We start from the raw sequence: 17,992 nt of genomic DNA on the forward strand, positions 1-17,992 counted from the left end.
AGAAATAAAATATGGGTTTAAATATGTTAGGCTGCCTTATTTTGCAGCATTCCACACATAGCTCACACGATGAGAGCATGGGGGGAAGCACAGCCCTTCAGGAACAAACTCTCCCCATAGCTTGGCCTTCACCTCAATTCATCAGGAAGAGCCGCCCTAGTTTGAGAAGAGGCTGCAGCAGCCCACCGGCTGTGGAGTGGTTTCTGGTGAAGGACTTGAAGTTTTACAACTACGCTTGACTTGTCCTTTGAAAACTCACAGAACACCGATGCTAATAATTTCTTATGTGGCACACCAACCTCTGTTGGTGTATATGGCAGCGTTTCAGTTAACATGTGCAAATATTATAATCATTTTCCACAACTAGTGACTGAGTCACAATGCTTTTTGGCTCTTTTTGCTGCTGTTGCAATAAGTCAACAGGCAGGATTCGAAGAACCACAAAAGCTCAATTCAGTGAGCCAAAGTGGGTGGGTGGATGTGTGTGAGAGAGAATTTAGATTTGTTTTTCCTCATTTAGCTTTCCCGCCTCCAAAAGAGGGACTGCACGACAAACTGCTTTTGGAATTGAGGAAAGTTTCAAAAGCAGGTTGTGCTATAGGTGTCAAAGAAGTATTAACCTCTTGTGTGAGTCTGAGCAACTCTTTCAATCCCAGCCCTTGAATTTCACTATTGGCCTCCGTTGGTCGCTATTATTTCATAGAATCGTAGAGCTGGGAGGGACCCAAAGGTCATCAAGTCCAATCCCTGCAGTGCAAAGCAGAACCCTTTTCTACTGGACTCTTTATGTAAGGCCCTTTGATGTGACTTTTTCGGCTGGGTGCTGTTTGAAACAGAACAATCTAGATGGGCCTTTTCTTTAGACTGATCAAGGTGTTACTGTCACGCGATAACTGATTGTGGAAGTTGTGGGATCAGCGTGAAATTTCTTAGTGCTATTGGCTGGAAATGAGTCATTGGGAACGAGGCAGAATGAATTATGAAAATTAAACAAATATGTGCGGTTTCTTAATTTATTAATATTAATAATTATTATTTAAACAATTTATATACCAGTTAACTGCAATAGTCTCTAAGCAGTTTGCAAAGATACAATACAAAAAAATGGTTAAAACTATAAAATCAAACTCCAATGGAAATGCCGGCGGGATTAAAAAAGAAGTTTTCAGTAGGGAGGGCACCTCTCTGAGCTCGACTGGAAGGCAGTTCCATGCATTGATGTTATTCAAGTTGCACCATTGAGCTTTATTGGATAGGATTGTTTTTGTGGGGGAGTGGGACAATAATAGCAGAGAAGGTTATGATCATCTCCTTTCTAACTAGCCCCCATGTAAACAGCTGCATTCAGTTGGGTGGGGAGGGTTCCTAAATGGTCTTGAGATGTGCACTTCCTTTCCAAGCTTAATCACCCTTTCATGGAAGCACATAACTTGAGTTTGAAAGTGCAGGCCTTTTCCTCTTAATGTAAAACGTCGCTCTATAGGATGGTCCTATATAACCCTTATATAGAGACATCCTAGCAGTAATGTGCCTTTTGAAGAGACGGGATGGGGAATCCAATGTCTGAGACATGATAGTTGCCATAGTTGTATTTATTTGAACACGACACCTCTGTTTTGTAAACCGCTGTGCTCAAATACTTTTTTTTTTTGGTAGCAGGATAAATTGCTGATAAATAAGAATAAATGAAGGTGGCCCTTTGAGTGAGAGAAGCCTCTACTCTTAGGGGAGAGCAGTTGATAAAACTATAATTTGGACTTGTATAAATAACAGATGGGAACCACATATACATACTGGGCATTTATCAGTGAGTTTAGGGTATGGCATGGCCTTTTCTCTTCAGCTATACATAGCTGACTTGTTCTTCTGTTTTACCAACTTCATTCTCTGTGAGTAGCAGTGTATCCAGCAGTATGGCCGACGGAGACTGGATGGGCGAGGTGCGAAGCCGATGGCTTTGGTACATGACTGGATTAATCCCATTCCGCATTCCGTGGTGCATCATGAAAAGTTTTGAGTTCTCTGCCACGGAATTTCTGAACGAGAGCCTGCTGGAGCACTTCCGAATGGCGGATCCGGGCGTAGAGGTCTGGTAATTGCAAGTGATATATCTGCCAAATGCCTCCCTGAATGTCCTGTTGAAGAGCGTATAGACCAGTGGGTTCACGCCTGACGAAACATACCCTATCCAGACAAATATCTCCATAAGTGTTTGGATAAACTCCTTGCGGCAGGACGTGCACAGAACGGAAGTGATGTTGGTTATGAAGAACGGGCACCACATCAACAAAAAGAGGAAGAATACAATACCCAAGACCTTGGAGGCCCGCTGTTCATTGGTAATAGTCTGTTCCGACTTTTTCCCGACTGTAGACATCCTGCGCATTAGCAGTTCTTCATTCCCGTTAGGCAAAGGCCTGTCCTTTTTGGAGTTGTCCAACATGGCCACTTTTTCCGGTGATGATCCGGGCGTCATATCCCTCTGGAATACCGTGGACACCGTGCTCCAGGTAAAGCGCTGGGGCAGTTTGTTGATCAAGTAGGCTTTCTTGCGCAAAACTCTGATGGTCAGGAAGTAAGTGACCACCATGATGGCCAGCGGGACGAAGAAGGCAGCCACCGAACCATAGAGCATGAAGTCTCCAAAACGCTCCGGTGTCAGCACACAGGTGAAGTTTGGGAAGTTTTCAACACCTTCTTCTATGCCACGGATCGGGATCGGGATCGCAATGCCTGTAGGGGAAACAGAAATCTAGTAAGCTTCAACCTGGACGTGGAACCAGCGCCACAGTACATAATAAGATGCATGTTCTGAGACTGGCTTCCGAACATTGGAGCAAATGAAATTACAGGAGCTTTGCAAGCCCACCGTTGGAGAAAACCACTTTATTTAATAACATTTATATGCCTCTTGATTGAACAGAAGCCCTCAAAGCAGCTGAACTGGAGATGTCTCCAAAGCACAACAGATCAAGTAGCTAGATAGTACCTCAAAATAGGAAAGCATCAGGTTGAGGGAGGTGACTCCTATGAGGTTAATTCTGCCTCTTGACTCCTTCTAGCCCATGTTTGGAGCAACACTGGCTGTTTTGTGCCCCATCTCCTTTCTTGGGCAACAAATGGAGCAAATTTTTCTAGGATCACTTGTGTTTGACATAAAGCGCGTGTTGCGTTTGCAGTGGTGACCCACTTCCCACAAGCCTTGTTTCCGCAGGAGGGAGGACAGGAGCTACATGCAGCCGAGAGGAATTGTCTCAAGATGGCGGGAAGGATGGGAAATGCTGGCAATTGGTTTTAATTTTTCCGTTCTCCTTCCCTGACCTTCTGCAAGTTGCAAGCGCAGGATGCTTTGAGTTCTCTGGCCTAGCGAATCTTCCTGCCTCCTAACAACGGCTGCTGTTGAACATATTTGTGGTTTCTTAAGAGCTGGCTTAGCTACCAAGCAAAACTTGGTGCCTTCGGCCCTGCAGCACTCAAGTAATCGGGTCAGCGATGAAGCTTTCACTTTTTAGTGCTGCCGCCACGGCTTTATAAAGTTTAGGGATTTGCTGTACCTTAGGCTATCGCTTCCATGTCTTATGTGCTATAGAAATGACAAGCATCCTTAAGTTCCTTTTGTTCTCTTGTTTAATAGCAGTGCAGAGGCATTGCAATGAAGAGAGTCCTGCTGGATTGTTTACTTATTTAATTTATATGCCACCCTTCAGCTGAGGCTCTCAGGGTGGTTCACAGCATAAAAAGGCAAGATAAAAACATAAAATACATAATAAAAACAAGAACGAACCAAAGCAATAGACAGTGGGTTAGTCCAACATCTTGGTTGCTGCAGTGAGCATCTAGATGCCTTGAAGGAGCCCAACGAAGCCTATTGCCTCTGAATTTGGAGAGTCCATAGCTAGACACCTGCTAATCAGTTTTTAAGCTCCCCTTAAATTATTGAGAAGATGCGGTTCAGAGACTGAGTACATTTAATGAGTAATAAGACATGGGATAAGTGCTGCATATGATTGATGCTGCTAAAACCTGGCATTAAAAAGTCATGTTCAAATAGTTTTGCCTCATTAGCCATTTCCTTTTTTTGACTTCAAAAGTTGCCTATTGTTTCCTTTGATTGCGGGAAGCTCCTAAATTTACTAATGTAGGAAGTGGTGCTTTTTGGAAAAAACCGCCACAGGTGTAGTCATTGATTAAGTGGGTGGTGCCTTTTTTCACCTCTCAGTTGTTTGCAACATAACTGATTTTAAAATCATTCTTATTCTTAACACTCCTTTGGGCATATTTTGCATCACTTGTTTTACGGTTAATCTATGATATCTGCTTCCTGTGCTTTGGAGCCATTGCTTGCCAGTAGTTTGGAGTCATTGATTCACTTCCCCCCTGCTCCTCATTTGTCTTACATCTGGAGTTGACATTTTGTGTGCAAACCAACGAGAAATTAACAACGGGCTGTGTGCCTTCATAGAGTTCAGAATACACGGAGAAGCATAATATAAACTATTCATTTGCACCTCATTTATTATTTTCTGCTTTGCGTACTTTTGACAACACAGTCATAGTTTCCTCTCTTCCTTTACCTCTGAACAGTTAAGTTCCCAGTTGCACCCCACCCTCCTGTTCCTCTGTCCTTATCTTTTTTTGTTTAGTGTGTCTGTCGGTGGGCATTTGACCCAGCTAGTTCACTTCTCTTTTAGATCCAAAAGAATTGGAGGTGGTGTCAGTTTCCCACCCACAAGGAACTGCTCCTCACTGGGGCTAGTGGTAGTGACTGAATTCAAGCTTCTCTGTGCCTGGGGCATTGTGATTTCTGTTGTAGCAATCCAACTTTTGTGGGACGCTGGTGGCGCTGTGGGTTAAACCACAGAGCCTAGGACTTGCCGATCAGATGGTCGGCGGTTCGAACCCCTGCAATGGGGTGAGCTCCTGTTGCTTGGTCCCTGCTCCTGCCAACCTAGCAGTTTGAAAGCACGTCAAAGTGCAAGTAGATAAATAGGTAGCGGGAAGGTAAACGGCATTTCCGTGCGCTGCTCTGGTTTGCCAGAAGCGGCTTAGTCATGCTGGCTACATGACCCAGAAGCTGTACGCCGGCTCCCTCGGCCAATAAAGCGAGATGAGCGCCGCAACCCCAGAGTCAGCCACGACTGGACCTAATGGTCAGGGGTCTCTTTACCTTTACCTTTAATCCAACTTTTGCAACTGAAATGTGTTAAGCAATTTCCCAACAAACTAATAATGGTAATGTGTTTGTTGAAAGGAAGGTATTATTGGTTTGAGTTCTTTTTGTATGTACTTTGTGCAAGTAGATAAATCGGTACCACTTTATAGCGGGAAGGTAAATGGCGTTTCCGTGTGCTGCGCTGGTGCTGGCTCGCCAGAGCAGCTTTGTCATGCTGGCCACGTGACCCGGAAGTGTCTTCGGATGGCGCTGGCCCCCGGCCTCTTAAGTGAGATGGGAGCACAACCCTAGAGTCGGTCACGACTGGCCCGTACAGGCAGGGGTACCTTTACCTTTACCTATTATTATTATTATTATTATTATTATTATTATTATTATTATTATTTATTTCCATGCTTTGCTCTGTTGGACAGCAAGGTATTGTGTATTTTTATCCCTAATGTATAGGAGTTTGAGTTCAGAGATGCTATCTGAATGGCGTGTTAGGGCTTTGAGCCTTCTTTTGGTACAGAAAGAACATTTGCCCTTGAGATAAGTAGATAGTATAAAATTTCTGACCAGGCACTGGGAATGCCGCCTTCGGTTAGAGCATGGTGCTGATAATGCCGTGGTTACAGGTTCGATTCCCATAAGGGATTGCTGCATATTCCTGCACTGCAGGGGGTCGGATTAGATGACCGTCAGGTTCTCTTCCAACTATGATTATGCCTGTTTTGCTTTAGACCCCCAGCTGCACTTCAGTTTTAGAGATTTTATTCGAGGAAGAGAACCAAGGCTAGCTGATGTCCTCATTGGAGGCTGCTCCCCATTCACGCAGCGCCACTTTTCTGGCACCCATGCATTCACACCAGCTGTTAGCAAATGAAAAGCACACTCTCCCTTTGATGCTTGCCACATACCTATTGAGATCAGCCAGACCACTGTGATTTTGATGAGTGTTGTGGCCCGTGAGTTGTACTGACTCGCTTGGATTGGCTTTTTTATGGCAATGTAGCGGTCCAGTGAGATGGCGCACAGATGCATGATGGAGGCTGTGGAAAAGAGGACGTCCAGAAACAGCCAGACAGGGCACAGCTCCCGCGGGAGAGGCCATGCAATCTCTGAAAAAGAGTAGGAAAGGGTTAGGATTCTTCTTGGGGGGGTGTATCCTGTGGAAGAGGGTGCAACATTTACTAAATGAATTCGCGACACTATAACCCCCTCCAATTAATCAGGCAGGAGTTTTTAAAAAGTTATTTTTACTACAAGTAATTTTTAAAAACTGCAGGTGATATCTCGGAAGAGGCCTTCTTCCACCTCTCCTGCACTGGAGGAGCTGCTTTTAAGATGAGTGTTTGCATTGGTAGATGTGGGGTGGGATCTATTCTGTAGAACCCTTTCTCAATTGCAAATGTAAGCACATTTAATCTATTGATTAATCAAGGCTTCTTGAACAGGGCAATTGCCCTATCTTCAATGCCTTTGAGGTAGTGGCCTAAAAATCAGTGGATTGTGGGCTTATTAAGCAAAAAGAGGGCAGCAGCAGCTGGTGATCTGTTAAGCGTTAGAGGTGTAGTGTTCTGGTTTTGGGGCACAGCAATTCTGGTACATATGCTGCTTTACAATTAGGTGACTTTTTCTTCGCTGTGGTGGCGGCGATCAGGTGAAAATACCGCATCTTGTTGCAACGCATAGTTTTCCTTTTCATAATTCGGAATCCTGATTTCTAAATAGGGCTTCTTCAGCCCTGTGCACCTGCTAATAGTAAATTGTCCCCCTTTCATTTTGTCATATTCAAATCCATCAGCATCACTATTCCTGTAGTAGCCAGCTCCTGTTCCTTACTTAATGGTGCAAGGTTTGGTTTCTAAGCCAGATTTCTTTGTAGAGGCCCTTGCTATGAATTAGCTGTGTCCTTCTTGGGGATTAAATTGGGGATTAAATTGCAATAAAAACGAATACATTTTGGGGGGCATAACTGTTCAAAGGTAAAAATAAAGTGGGTTTTTTTTTACTCTGGGCATAATCTTGAGATTTTGAACCTTGCTGATTGTGTGTGCCCTCTTTTCTTAATCTGTGGGGCCAACACTAGTTGCCAGGATTCTCAGCTTTACTACTACTACTACTACCAATAATAATAGTAATAATTTATTATTTATACCCCGCCCATCTGGCTAGGCTTCTCCAGCCACTCTGGGTGGCTTCCCAAAAAATATTAAAATACAGTAATACATCAAACATTAAAAGCTTCCCTGAACAGGGCTGCCTTCAGATGTCTTCTAAAAGTCTGGTAGTTGTTGTTCTCTTTGACATCTGGTGGGCGGGCGTTTCACAGGGTGGGTGCCACCACCGAAAAGGCCCTCTTCCTGGTTCCCTGTAACTTGGCTTCTCACAGCGAGGGAACCGGCAGAAGGCCCTCGGAGCTGGACCTCAGTGTCCGGGGAGAACGATGGGGGTGGAGATGCTCCTTCAGATACTAAGGTTGACAAGGATAATGAATCAACTACTACTGGGTGAAACCTATTTAAGCTGCCTACGGCTTTGTTAAGCAGAATACAGCAAAACCAGATCTGAATGCGATTCTCCCCACCTTCCCGGCTGCCTTTTCATTTTGGATCCATAAGCAGCAACTACTGTCCCACCTCCCCCTTTCCCCAGGTAGCCTGGGGGAGGCTTCCGGTGTGTCTATAGCTTCCCTGCACAAGCCATCCAATTCCTACACAGAAACCATACACTCCCGACATTGTGGGGAGCATTGTGTGAGTGGCTCTGCACCTGTGTTAAATGGCTGTTTCTTTATTGGAATATGGTGGGATGCTGTGGAGTCCAAACCACGTGGCAGCTGGTTCTTCCTGCAGCAGCCAGCCCTCCGCAGTCTTATTTTTAAAGAAGTCCGCTCTGTGGTTTGTTGGGTATTAATAGTAATAGCAGAGGGAAAAACCCTGCAGCGCTTTTTTTTTGGTTTTGTTTAAAAAGAGAATTGATAACATTTAAAATGAAGTAGAAAGCCGATGCCTTGTTGAATAGACCGTGAAATGTTGAGCAAACCTTTTTAAAGATTTCCTTTGAGTTTTTATTAGCTTTTTTTAAAAAAAAATCTCTCGTTCCCAGAGCACAGTCGTGCCAGAAGAAATAAAAGCTTCAAGTAACCAATTAAATTTGCGTGCTTGAAATCCCGAGATTCTATCTAGCAAGGCAAGCGTTTTCCTGCGCCTTGAACTAATGTTGTTGAGACCAAGTAATGTATGGCCTTTTTGTGTGCAGGTGTTCGCTTTACATGTGAAGAGGATGATGGCTCCTGGCTCGCTAGATTTCCAATGAATGATTTCAATGTTTTCTCTCCTTTGTGCCGTGCTGCTTAGACGTTACCTCCTTTCTTCTCATTCCTGCAGGGAGAGAATTTTTGCGCTGTAGCAAAATAGCCTCTCTCGCCCTCTTACATCAGAGAACGTGGATTTTTCTCCCGCTAAACTTCTGCTTTTTCTTCCTTTTGTGCTCAGTTTTGAGAGAGGTGGTGTGCGTGTGTTGTGTGTTTAAGAAAAGTGACTTTAAATGCTTGATATTGAGAGTGCTGGCTGCAATTTGAGTGTGGGTGTTTCCGTGTTTGGTGGCCCAGTGAATAAGGCATTGGACTGCCTTCGGCCCAGATCACATCATGGCTGTTGAGTGATCTTCTTGGCCATGTGTAATATTAACTCTTTCCTCTCTGTAAAATGAGAATAATGAAGAGGAGGAGTTACAGGAGGCAGTGGTAGCGGTGTAGCCTCTGAGCTGTGAACTGGGAAGTCCCTGGTGCAAATTTCACCTTGGCCATGAATTCAGTAGGCAGCCTTTGATAAACTGCATTCTTTTACTTTCAGCACCTCGCCTTGTGATTTGCTAACACTGATCTACCTTACAGGATGGTTGCAACAATTTACATGATGGGTTTTGAACATTTTAAAGCACTATATCAGTGCTAAGTGATTATACTGCCCCAGTGACATCTGCTAAGTAGGGGAATGTCTTATTCTCTGGCCCAGGCAAGCCAAACTCCTTGGCTCTATAGATGTCAGCCTGCAAATCCTAATGCTCTTTGTTGATCATGTGTGTTACAAATTGCGTCACCTACATATGTCAGGAGTGCTCTGATGGTGTTTCCTGCTTGGCAGGGGGTTGGACTCAATGGCCCTTGTGGTCTCTTCCAACTCTAGGATTCTATGATTCTACATTTTCCAATCAGATAGAAGGACCGTCACTCTTCATTGAAATGATGGTAGACTGTCTTTCAAAGACTCCTGCCTACCATTTACTAGTCTCATTTAGGAACTCTTGATAAGTTTATAAAGAACCCCAAAGTTTCCTTGGATGCACTTAAAGCCCACTGTCCTAGAAGAGTGAATAGAGTCAAGAGGCACACACATTTCCTCTCTTAGATCTTCCCTATCAACTGTCAGAAATGAAAGGAATTGTGTTTGTGTGATGTGTTGAGAGTCTGTACAGTTGTGGAAGCACAGAAGTCTTAAAAGCAGGGAGGGGTGGGCCTTATTGGCTGACTTGGCCACAGCTGACACTATTTAAACAGTTATCTGGCTAATGGATTTTTAAGGGATTACTAGCCTTCTAGGAGACTCAGCTGTGTTCTTGCTTCAGTCCACCCAGTCCAGGGCCTTTTTTTGCTTCTGGTGTGAATTTTCTCTTCTAGCAGTTGCTGAGGAAGCAGAAATACACAACTTTTGCGGCTAAGTAGACATCTTATGGATGTGAATTCAGCTTAGGGTCAGCTGTGTTTTCAGAGTGCCTGCAAATAATGTCGCCACACCTATTTAATTACGATCCCTAACTTCCCTCCCTTTGAAGCAGCCTGCAACATGAGCTTCCTTTTTGTTGGCTTCTAAATTAAGATTCCTTGCATTTTTTAAACTTCGGTTTTAGTAGTTTTCACTCAGGATTAATGGAAGATTAAATTTCAATAATAAAAGAAGACGAGAGCAGAAAAGCAAAATTGTTAGGAAGCTTAAGGCCAAGTTAGCCACTCGCAGGACTGGCATCTTGTGTCGTTTGGCCCTGAGTAAACTTGAGAGGAGAGAGTTTGTAATCCTTTTGCAGTTTTTTGCTGGTCGCTAATCACTTGCTCTTTTACTTCTTCTAACTCTTAGTGCTTACATTTAATGTTGCTCAGCTTCACAGCAGTATGGCAAATCCTGCAAGCTATGAAGATCTCTGTAGCTCAAGAGACCTGATCATAGTGAACCTCTCAGAATGCTCACATCTTCTCAAAACAAAATGTTATCACTCTTGTATCTGGATTAGAAGAAAGCAGTCTTGAAGGCGATGGAGCTGGAAGTTCCCATCATCCCTGACCACTGGTCCTGATAGCTAGGGACGATGGGAATTGTAGTACAAAAACAGCTGGAGACCCAAGTCCGGGAAACCTTGATTTATAATGACTCCAGGGCCAAGACTTGCTTGTCTGAGTTAGTCCTGCCTCTGTGCATATTTAGTTTGAGTGATGTATTTGCTATGATCTTAGCCAGTGTAATTTAAGTGCGCTGGATAGCAGTAGAAAATACGGCAGTAGCTTCCTATTTAATGTAGGATTTATTTGCGTTGCTTCTTCAAAGGTTCCTCCTCATGATTTGCACTCACAATTACTCCCTTGGGTGGTATAGTAGTTTAAGAGACTGTTACAGAAAAGTTCCCGATTTAATTCTTGCCTTCTGCCATGAAGTCATTAACCGACTTCACCCAGAACCTCCCCGCCCCACCCCACTGATAAGGGGATAATAATACTGGGCTGCCTTTGTCATTTGTAAGGATCATGACAAGGTATTATATGTGAAGGGCTTTGAACAGTATAAAGTGTTATTTGAACACTACATTTATACATTCAGCTGATCTCCACATGGACATGGGGTAAGAATCAACTAACCCATCTTGGTTTTATCTTCCTTGTACCTGGAGGGACATTCGTGCTTTTCCTTCCAAGCAATAAGGACTGTTTTTGTCTTTATTTTTTATTTCCAGCTTGAAAACTGCGGCCATAACATGTCACTTGGTTCATTTCCTTTGAACCATAGTTTTGTGCGTTTTGTATCCACTCAGTAGATTTTATCGCTTTTCTTTGCTGGATAATAATTCATAGAGGCCAAATTGTCATAGGGCCTTTTTGTGCGTATGTGGAGGGAAAATTGAACTAATGAGACAATACATGCTTTCCGCAATTTGAGCTTTCTGTATCCTGTCCCCTGGCACTGTTTACTGATGTAGCATTGCATTCTAGTCTTCCCGTTGACTCTTGCTACGAATCAGTAGTACATGGGTACAGTTAAGACTACTGAATGTAGGGGCATTTCCACTGGACGAGTGGGGTACCATACCAATGCACACTTGTAATTGTACATTAGGTAATTCGACCAGTTCCCTGCGTTAAATGGACTCTTGTCAATTATTCCAAGCTGCTAATAGAATTTCTGTTTGTGATGGGCTGTGAAACGAGGACTGGAACTAAGGAGATTTAACTGCTGTGCAGGTGACTGAGTAGTCCTATCTACCACGAGAGTATGTACAAGAAGACACCTTGCATGGGAGCTGATTCACCAAGACCAGGAGTTGAAATCAGACCACATCCCATGTCATGGCAAGGAGGCGAAGGCCTTCCACTTCACCCCTTAGCTGTGACATATCAGAGAATTCAGACAAACTGCCATCAAACTATGATCATGGTTTCACAACCTCATCTCAACCGGCTTTGAACCATGCCACTGAACATTTCCCCGACTTTCATTTGTAGATCCATTTTTTGTTTTTAGGAGACGCAGAAAAAAATATTTTTGGAAATCTAGCAGAATATGAGGTTAAGGAAGACATTACTCAAAATTCCCCATTGAATTGTTTAAATGAATTTCACATAAATCACTAGAATACTGACTTAGAGTCTGTCTTAACTCTAGAAAGCAAAAAAAGGCAAACTGATTGCACTCAAATGAACTTTTATTTCACTGAAGCTGGAGATTAAATGATGTCAGTATCTTATATCACACATATGGTCTGTGTTATGAATCATTGTGTACAGAGGCAGAAAAGGGGCTTTCTTGAAATGGATGGAACGATGCCCATTGGTGGCGATCATGGTGAATGTTTCTAGTTTATGTAAAAAAAAAAATTTAAAAAAAACTTATTCTAATTTTATAGGAACTGTGTATATTTTCATTTAAACTATGACACTATCACTGCTGTGTGTTATAACATAGCTGCCCACTTGGCAGAAGAGCTATTTCAGAGTGGTGTTCAGTAGTTCTGATTTTCCCTGAGCATTGGTCTGGAAGAATGAAAGAGGTAGAGTAATTTGCTGCATTTTGCAAAGGGGCTTAAGGCACCAGAAAGCTCTTAATTTGGTCAGTGCTTTAAAATGCATGCATACATACATATATATATATATAGAGAGAGAGAGAACACATAACCTCAGAGGCCAGTACTTACCAAACATGATGGTAAGAAGGGCTATGGGCATCACAAACAAACCAACCAGCAAATCAGCCACTGCCAGAGACATGAGGAAGTAGTTGGTGGCATATTGCAACTTTTTCTCCAAGGATACGGCCAGTATGACAAGAATATTCCCCCCAATGGTGGGGATGATGACCATCAGAATGAGCAGAGCTGCCCAGCGCAACATGGTCCCCTCCGCTGTGATTGGCTGTGCAGATCCATTGCCGGATCCAGACATGTTCACAGGCAAGGCCATTTCAGCACCCGGTAGGATTTGTTCGGAGAGCATGTGCTACTGGGACATACTGTAACTTCTAGGAGCGTGGTCTTCCTCTGCGGCCCAGTGCGGTCCTGATGAAAGACCAGCATCATAAACTACTCATCTGCTACCACATGAGGGTCTTCTCTCTCTTGTGCAATTTTATATCGTGGTCCTTCCTTGGATGCGCGCAAAGAGTATTTAAAAATGAGTACGCTGGCTTGGATCCATCTCTTTATTATAGGTCCCAATGGTCAGACTGTTCCCTAAAGCCAAAAGCTTCAAAAATGAATGTTGAAGAGTTGGGTAATGAATTAGATCCTTGTGTCCTTGCGCAGTGCCTCTCCTCCTGTGCTGAAGAGCTCGCCCTACATAATAGAACATACACATGTCATGTTTTTATTTTTGTTGATGGGCTAGAATTGTTACACCAAACTTAGAGGTGGCATATGCTGAAAATTTATACCATCCGAGTTTTGAGTTTTAAAGGTTGCGATGTTGCAAAAAACTCGAAATTGGGGGGGGGAACAGCTCCGGAGATAACTATTTATACTGTTTGGGTACAGCTTTGCTCCCCTTCTCAGTAGTTGAGCTATGAGAATAATTCCCAGTTCTTTCTCTCCGTAAATTCCATTTCCCTAGAGAACTACAGCTTGTAAACTGATGCGGGCTTCTTTACTATGTCCCTGCCTGCTTGTTCATCAGGTGGAAGGGCAGATAAAATCAATTTAGGATTTATTTATTTTCAAGCTAATAGTGCAATCCTATTCATTTTTACTCAGAAGAAACTCGCATTGAGTTAATGGTACTTATTGCAGGTGATTGCAGGCTGGAACTATAGGGGGGTTACTTGTTCAATGGGAAGACAGCAAATAATAATCTTGCCGGAATTACAGTTCGTGAACTATTTGACCAGACAGACTTGACTTCTAAATCCCTTTTGAGAGGAACATTTACCAATTCCTTCTCTCTAATAAACAAGCACACGAAAGTGGCCCCCTTGGATTTCTGTATTTGCATTCAATTTTTTTCTATGGCGTTTCTCGATATACAAAGGGCACGTTACCATTCTTGCCTTTTAACAGTTTTAAAACGACTGACGCCTTACCTTATTTATCCACTCCCTGGATTTTAGCGGAATTTCCCTAGTCCTTGAGCTGGATCCGTTTCCTTGGAGGACGTGTGTTCCTTATTTGCCGCACACTGGATGCTTCGAATGTCTCCCTCTAATTGCATTGCTTTCTTCCAAGCCAGCCACGCACACTTGCGATTGAATTTCCCACCGCAGTCGGGTTCACTTTGCGATTACGCCGCTGATTTCTTTCTCTTGTCAAGCCCAGAGGAGGAGGAGAACGGCTTGAGTCAATGGCTCCCTCCCTCCTCTGTCATGCTGCCGTTTTCTTTTGGTAATTTTTACATACTTAATATGTCCCCTGAGCACTGACCAGCCCTTCCTCTCTGCCTCTCGCCTTCTGTGCAGCTTCCTCTGAACGTGTATGCTCTGCTGCTATCATCTGTTGATTGACTCATTCCAGTGCACCCAGCTCCAAGTGCTTAAAACGCAAAGCAACAAATGAGCAGATATCCTCTCCCCTCCCTCTTTTCTTTTGCATCTGGAGAAGAGCCATGCAAGGTTATTTCCTCCCACCCCCACCATCCAGCTTTCCAGACCTGAAGCGCACAACTCTCATCCCCAACTCTGAATGGGTTGATCCAATCAACGCCGGTCCTTTTCACTTGAGCATGTAAAAATACACTGTTCCCTTTTTCACGGCAGTCAAAAGGTGCTCCCTGGTAGTAGGAGCTTTTTACGTCTTTCATAAATACAGGGGAAACAACACTGTGCGACAATTTATCTGCAATCTACATAGTGCTTCAAGTGCACAAGTCAATCACAGGCCGTGCTTTAATAATCTTCCCAGCAGTCCTGCCAGTTGGGCTTCAATTTTACAAACAGGGAACTGAGGCCAGGAGGTGCCTAAAATCTTGGGTGAGTTTATGGCTTTCCTGTGTACTATTGCTTGCAAATGAATCTTGCGTGCATTACCTGGAAGTAGGTGAACTAATCAGTGTTTTTGAAGGTGTAAAACTTTGTTTCCCAACAGATGTTGTGTATTAAAGATAAAGTTGTGGGTAATATGTCAAGCATTCTGGCTCAACCATCTAGGATTTAGTTTGGTGTGCATGTGCAGTTGTTGCGGCATTTTTTGTTCCAGAGAATGGAGTACCAATTAGATTCTCAAATTATTGCTGTAATTTTGTGAGTCACAAAAACTTTGGTTCGGGGTAGCTACTCTACAAGTCGTGCGTATTTGGCACAGTGCATATGGAAATACATGGGGGGGGTACATTGTAATGGATTAAAGCAATAGTAGGCTCCTTCACATAATGCTTAATTTAAGGAACTCACTGCAACAAAATGTGGTGGTTGGTTACTGACTTAGCTGCCTTCCAAATGGGATTACATTCTTGGGGTGCCATTTTGTCTCTGAAGAGCTGCCCTTTACTTCAGTCTCGTGCATCCTGAACAACAACCAGCAAACTGACATTTCTAAATCACATGGAACAGCCTTCTTGCAGCCTGGCTGGGGCTGGTGGGGGTTATAGTACAAAACTTAGGAAGGTAACCAGTTTGGGGATGTTTTGCATAGGGCCTGTTGCTTGGCCTAGAAAATGGTAGCGTGTAGCCATTTCTTGTTTAAGAAAACCACTTTTGTCTGAGTTACACCTGGAACATACATCCAGAATCCTCTGGGGCACAGAGAGGTTGCTCATCGGGAGCATTTAAAGGAACCTCGTTCCCAGCCATGCCATCTGCCCATCTAGTTCAGATACGACTCCTCAGACTGACAGGGACTCTCCAGGGTCTTCCCCATCACCTGCTGCCGGTTATTTCTCTAAAAGCCAGGAATTGTCAGGTGCACAGGAGTTCATCAGCATACAACAAAAAGGAAGGTAGAAAGGGTCCCTGAGGAACGGATGGTCTCTTACACTGAATGTAGAATGGCTGCCTTGGAAGCAGATACACTTAACGATAATGCCGTCCTTGACAGATAACACTACTTTTGTACATTTGGAGTGTTATGGGCTGAAGCTGTCCTTTTCATCTGACATCCTTGTAAAGATCCAGGTTGTGCCGCTGTTGAGACAGCTGCCATTAAGACGCCGTGAGGCTACTGCAAAATAGGTTCGCCTCCCTCCATTTCTCATTGTGGCAACAGGAAATTCACCCTTCCTCCTGTGAGGAGTTTGGTATTCTGCAGGTGGCTTTCAATAAGTACATTTGTTTTGGAAATTTCCATTATCGGTCCTGTGCGTCTGAAGAATAGCTATTTTTAGCGTGTGCAGGGGGCTAGATTTCTGGCTGGAGTGAAAATTAAATGTTTGCACCGTGCTTGAAAGTCTGCGGTTGCCTCTTACATGTTGGGGTCGGTTCTTTGCCACTGTGATGCGTGCGGATGTGCTGTTGCTGCCCCCTGTCGAAGTGTTAACTCTTTCACAGAGGAAAAGCTTTGTGCCTTCAATATTTTCAGAAGGCAAATGAGTCCATAGAAGCTTATGCCATAATAAATGCCTTAGCTCAGCGGTTCTCAACCTGTGGGTTCCCAGATGTTGTTGGACTACAACTCCCATCATCCCTGAGCTCTGGCCTTGCTAGCTAGGGGTGATGGGAGTTGTAGTTCAACAACATCTGGCGACCCACAGGTGGAGAAAGGCTGCCTTAGCTGAATGCTGTAAGACTCCGGGTTCTGGGGAACTGAGTAGCAAGTGATAGGATTTGATTTGAGAAGTCCCAAAGGACGTGTTTGAAATATCACTCCATTCTGGAACGGGGATGCTCACTTGACTTTCCAAGAACAAGTGTTCCTTTGAATTAAAGTATAATTCTCAGGAAAAAGACAAAACATCATGCACAAACGGTTTCATGATGAAGCAGGGTTATGGTTAGCTCAGAGGGTGGGGAAGGACGTTCATTTATAAAGGGCAGGACTTGAATTGTTTTCCCCCCCTTCTGAGCAATTACGGTTTAAGAAGAATGGGCACGTTTGTTGATAAAGACGGGTGACAAAAATGGTGAGGTCCCTGGAGACTCAAATCCTTGTAAGGAAAGAATGGAAAGTGTTTGGCTTGGAGAAGAGACTGCTTCTGTTGGTTAGAGCCTGGTGCTGATAACGCCAAGGTTGCAGGTTCAGTTCCCATATGGGACAGCTGCATATTCCTGCATCGCAGGGGGTCAGACTAGATGACCCTCAAGATCCCTGCCAGCTCTGTGATTCCATGATTCTATGAAATAATACAATGGCAATCTTCAGGTTTGGATTTAAATGATGGATCAATAATTTGCTCCAAAAGGAAGGTAGGACCCAGACCTGTGGGTTCAAATTTCAAGGAAATCAGTGTAGATGAAATTGATGGGAGGGATCAGGCTGCCTCAGAAAGAGGTCAAGTCGCCACCTCTCAAGGATGCTGTCGGAGAGCCAGTCTTCTTCATCGCATGGGTTTGAACTAGAAGACCTTTGAGAACCCTTTTGACACCTTGTTGTTGTTGTTTAGTCGTTTAGTCGTGTCCGACTCTTCGTGACCCCCTGGACCAGAGCACACCAGGCATTCCTGTCTTCCATTGCCTCCCGCAGTTTGGTCAAACTCATGTTTGTAGCTTCAAGAACACTGTCCAACCATCTCGTCCTCTGTCGTCCCCTTCTTCTTTCCTTACAAGGATTTGAGTCTCCAGGGACCTCACCATTTTTGTCACCCGTCTTTCCCAACATCAGGGTCTTTTCCAGGGAGTCTTCTCTTCTCATGAGGTGGCCAAAGTATTGGAGGCTCAGCTTCAGGATCTGTCCTTCCAGTGAGCACTCAGGGCTGATTTCCTTCAGAATGAAGAGGTTTGATCTTCTTGCAGTCCATGGGACTCTCAAGAGTCTCCTCCAGCACCATAATTCAAAAGCATCCATTCTTCGGCGATCGGCCTTCTTTATGGTCCAGCTCTCACTTCCATACATCACTACTGGGAAAACCATGGCTTTTACTATACGGACCTTTGTTGGCAAGGTGATGTCTCTGCTTTTTAAGATGCTGCCTAGGTTTGCCATCGCCTTTCTCCCAAGAAG

General features: G+C 44.0%; 2 protein-coding genes across 2 annotated transcripts in view; one reads left to right on the plus strand and one right to left on the minus strand.

The window, feature by feature from the left end:
* PSMD1 (proteasome 26S subunit, non-ATPase 1) overlaps positions 1-17,992 on the plus strand; it is a 91,631-nt gene that overhangs the window by 41,577 nt on the left and 32,062 nt on the right. The window lies entirely within an intron of this gene.
* On the minus strand, positions 1,000-15,145 carry HTR2B (5-hydroxytryptamine receptor 2B). Its single transcript, XM_082223680.1, has 4 exons — positions 13,990-15,145; positions 12,614-13,249; positions 6,073-6,273; positions 1,000-2,733 (listed from the first exon to the last, which is right to left on the minus strand). The coding sequence occupies exons 2-4, from the start codon at positions 12,909-12,911 to the stop codon at positions 1,844-1,846; spliced, it is 1,389 nt and encodes a 462-aa protein (XP_082079806.1). The 5' UTR covers positions 12,912-13,249; positions 13,990-15,145; the 3' UTR covers positions 1,000-1,843.

Source organism: Podarcis vaucheri (genome assembly GCF_965113315.1).
Source record: "Podarcis vaucheri genome assembly, chromosome: 5".
Lineage (NCBI taxonomy): Eukaryota > Metazoa > Chordata > Lepidosauria > Squamata > Lacertidae > Podarcis > Podarcis vaucheri.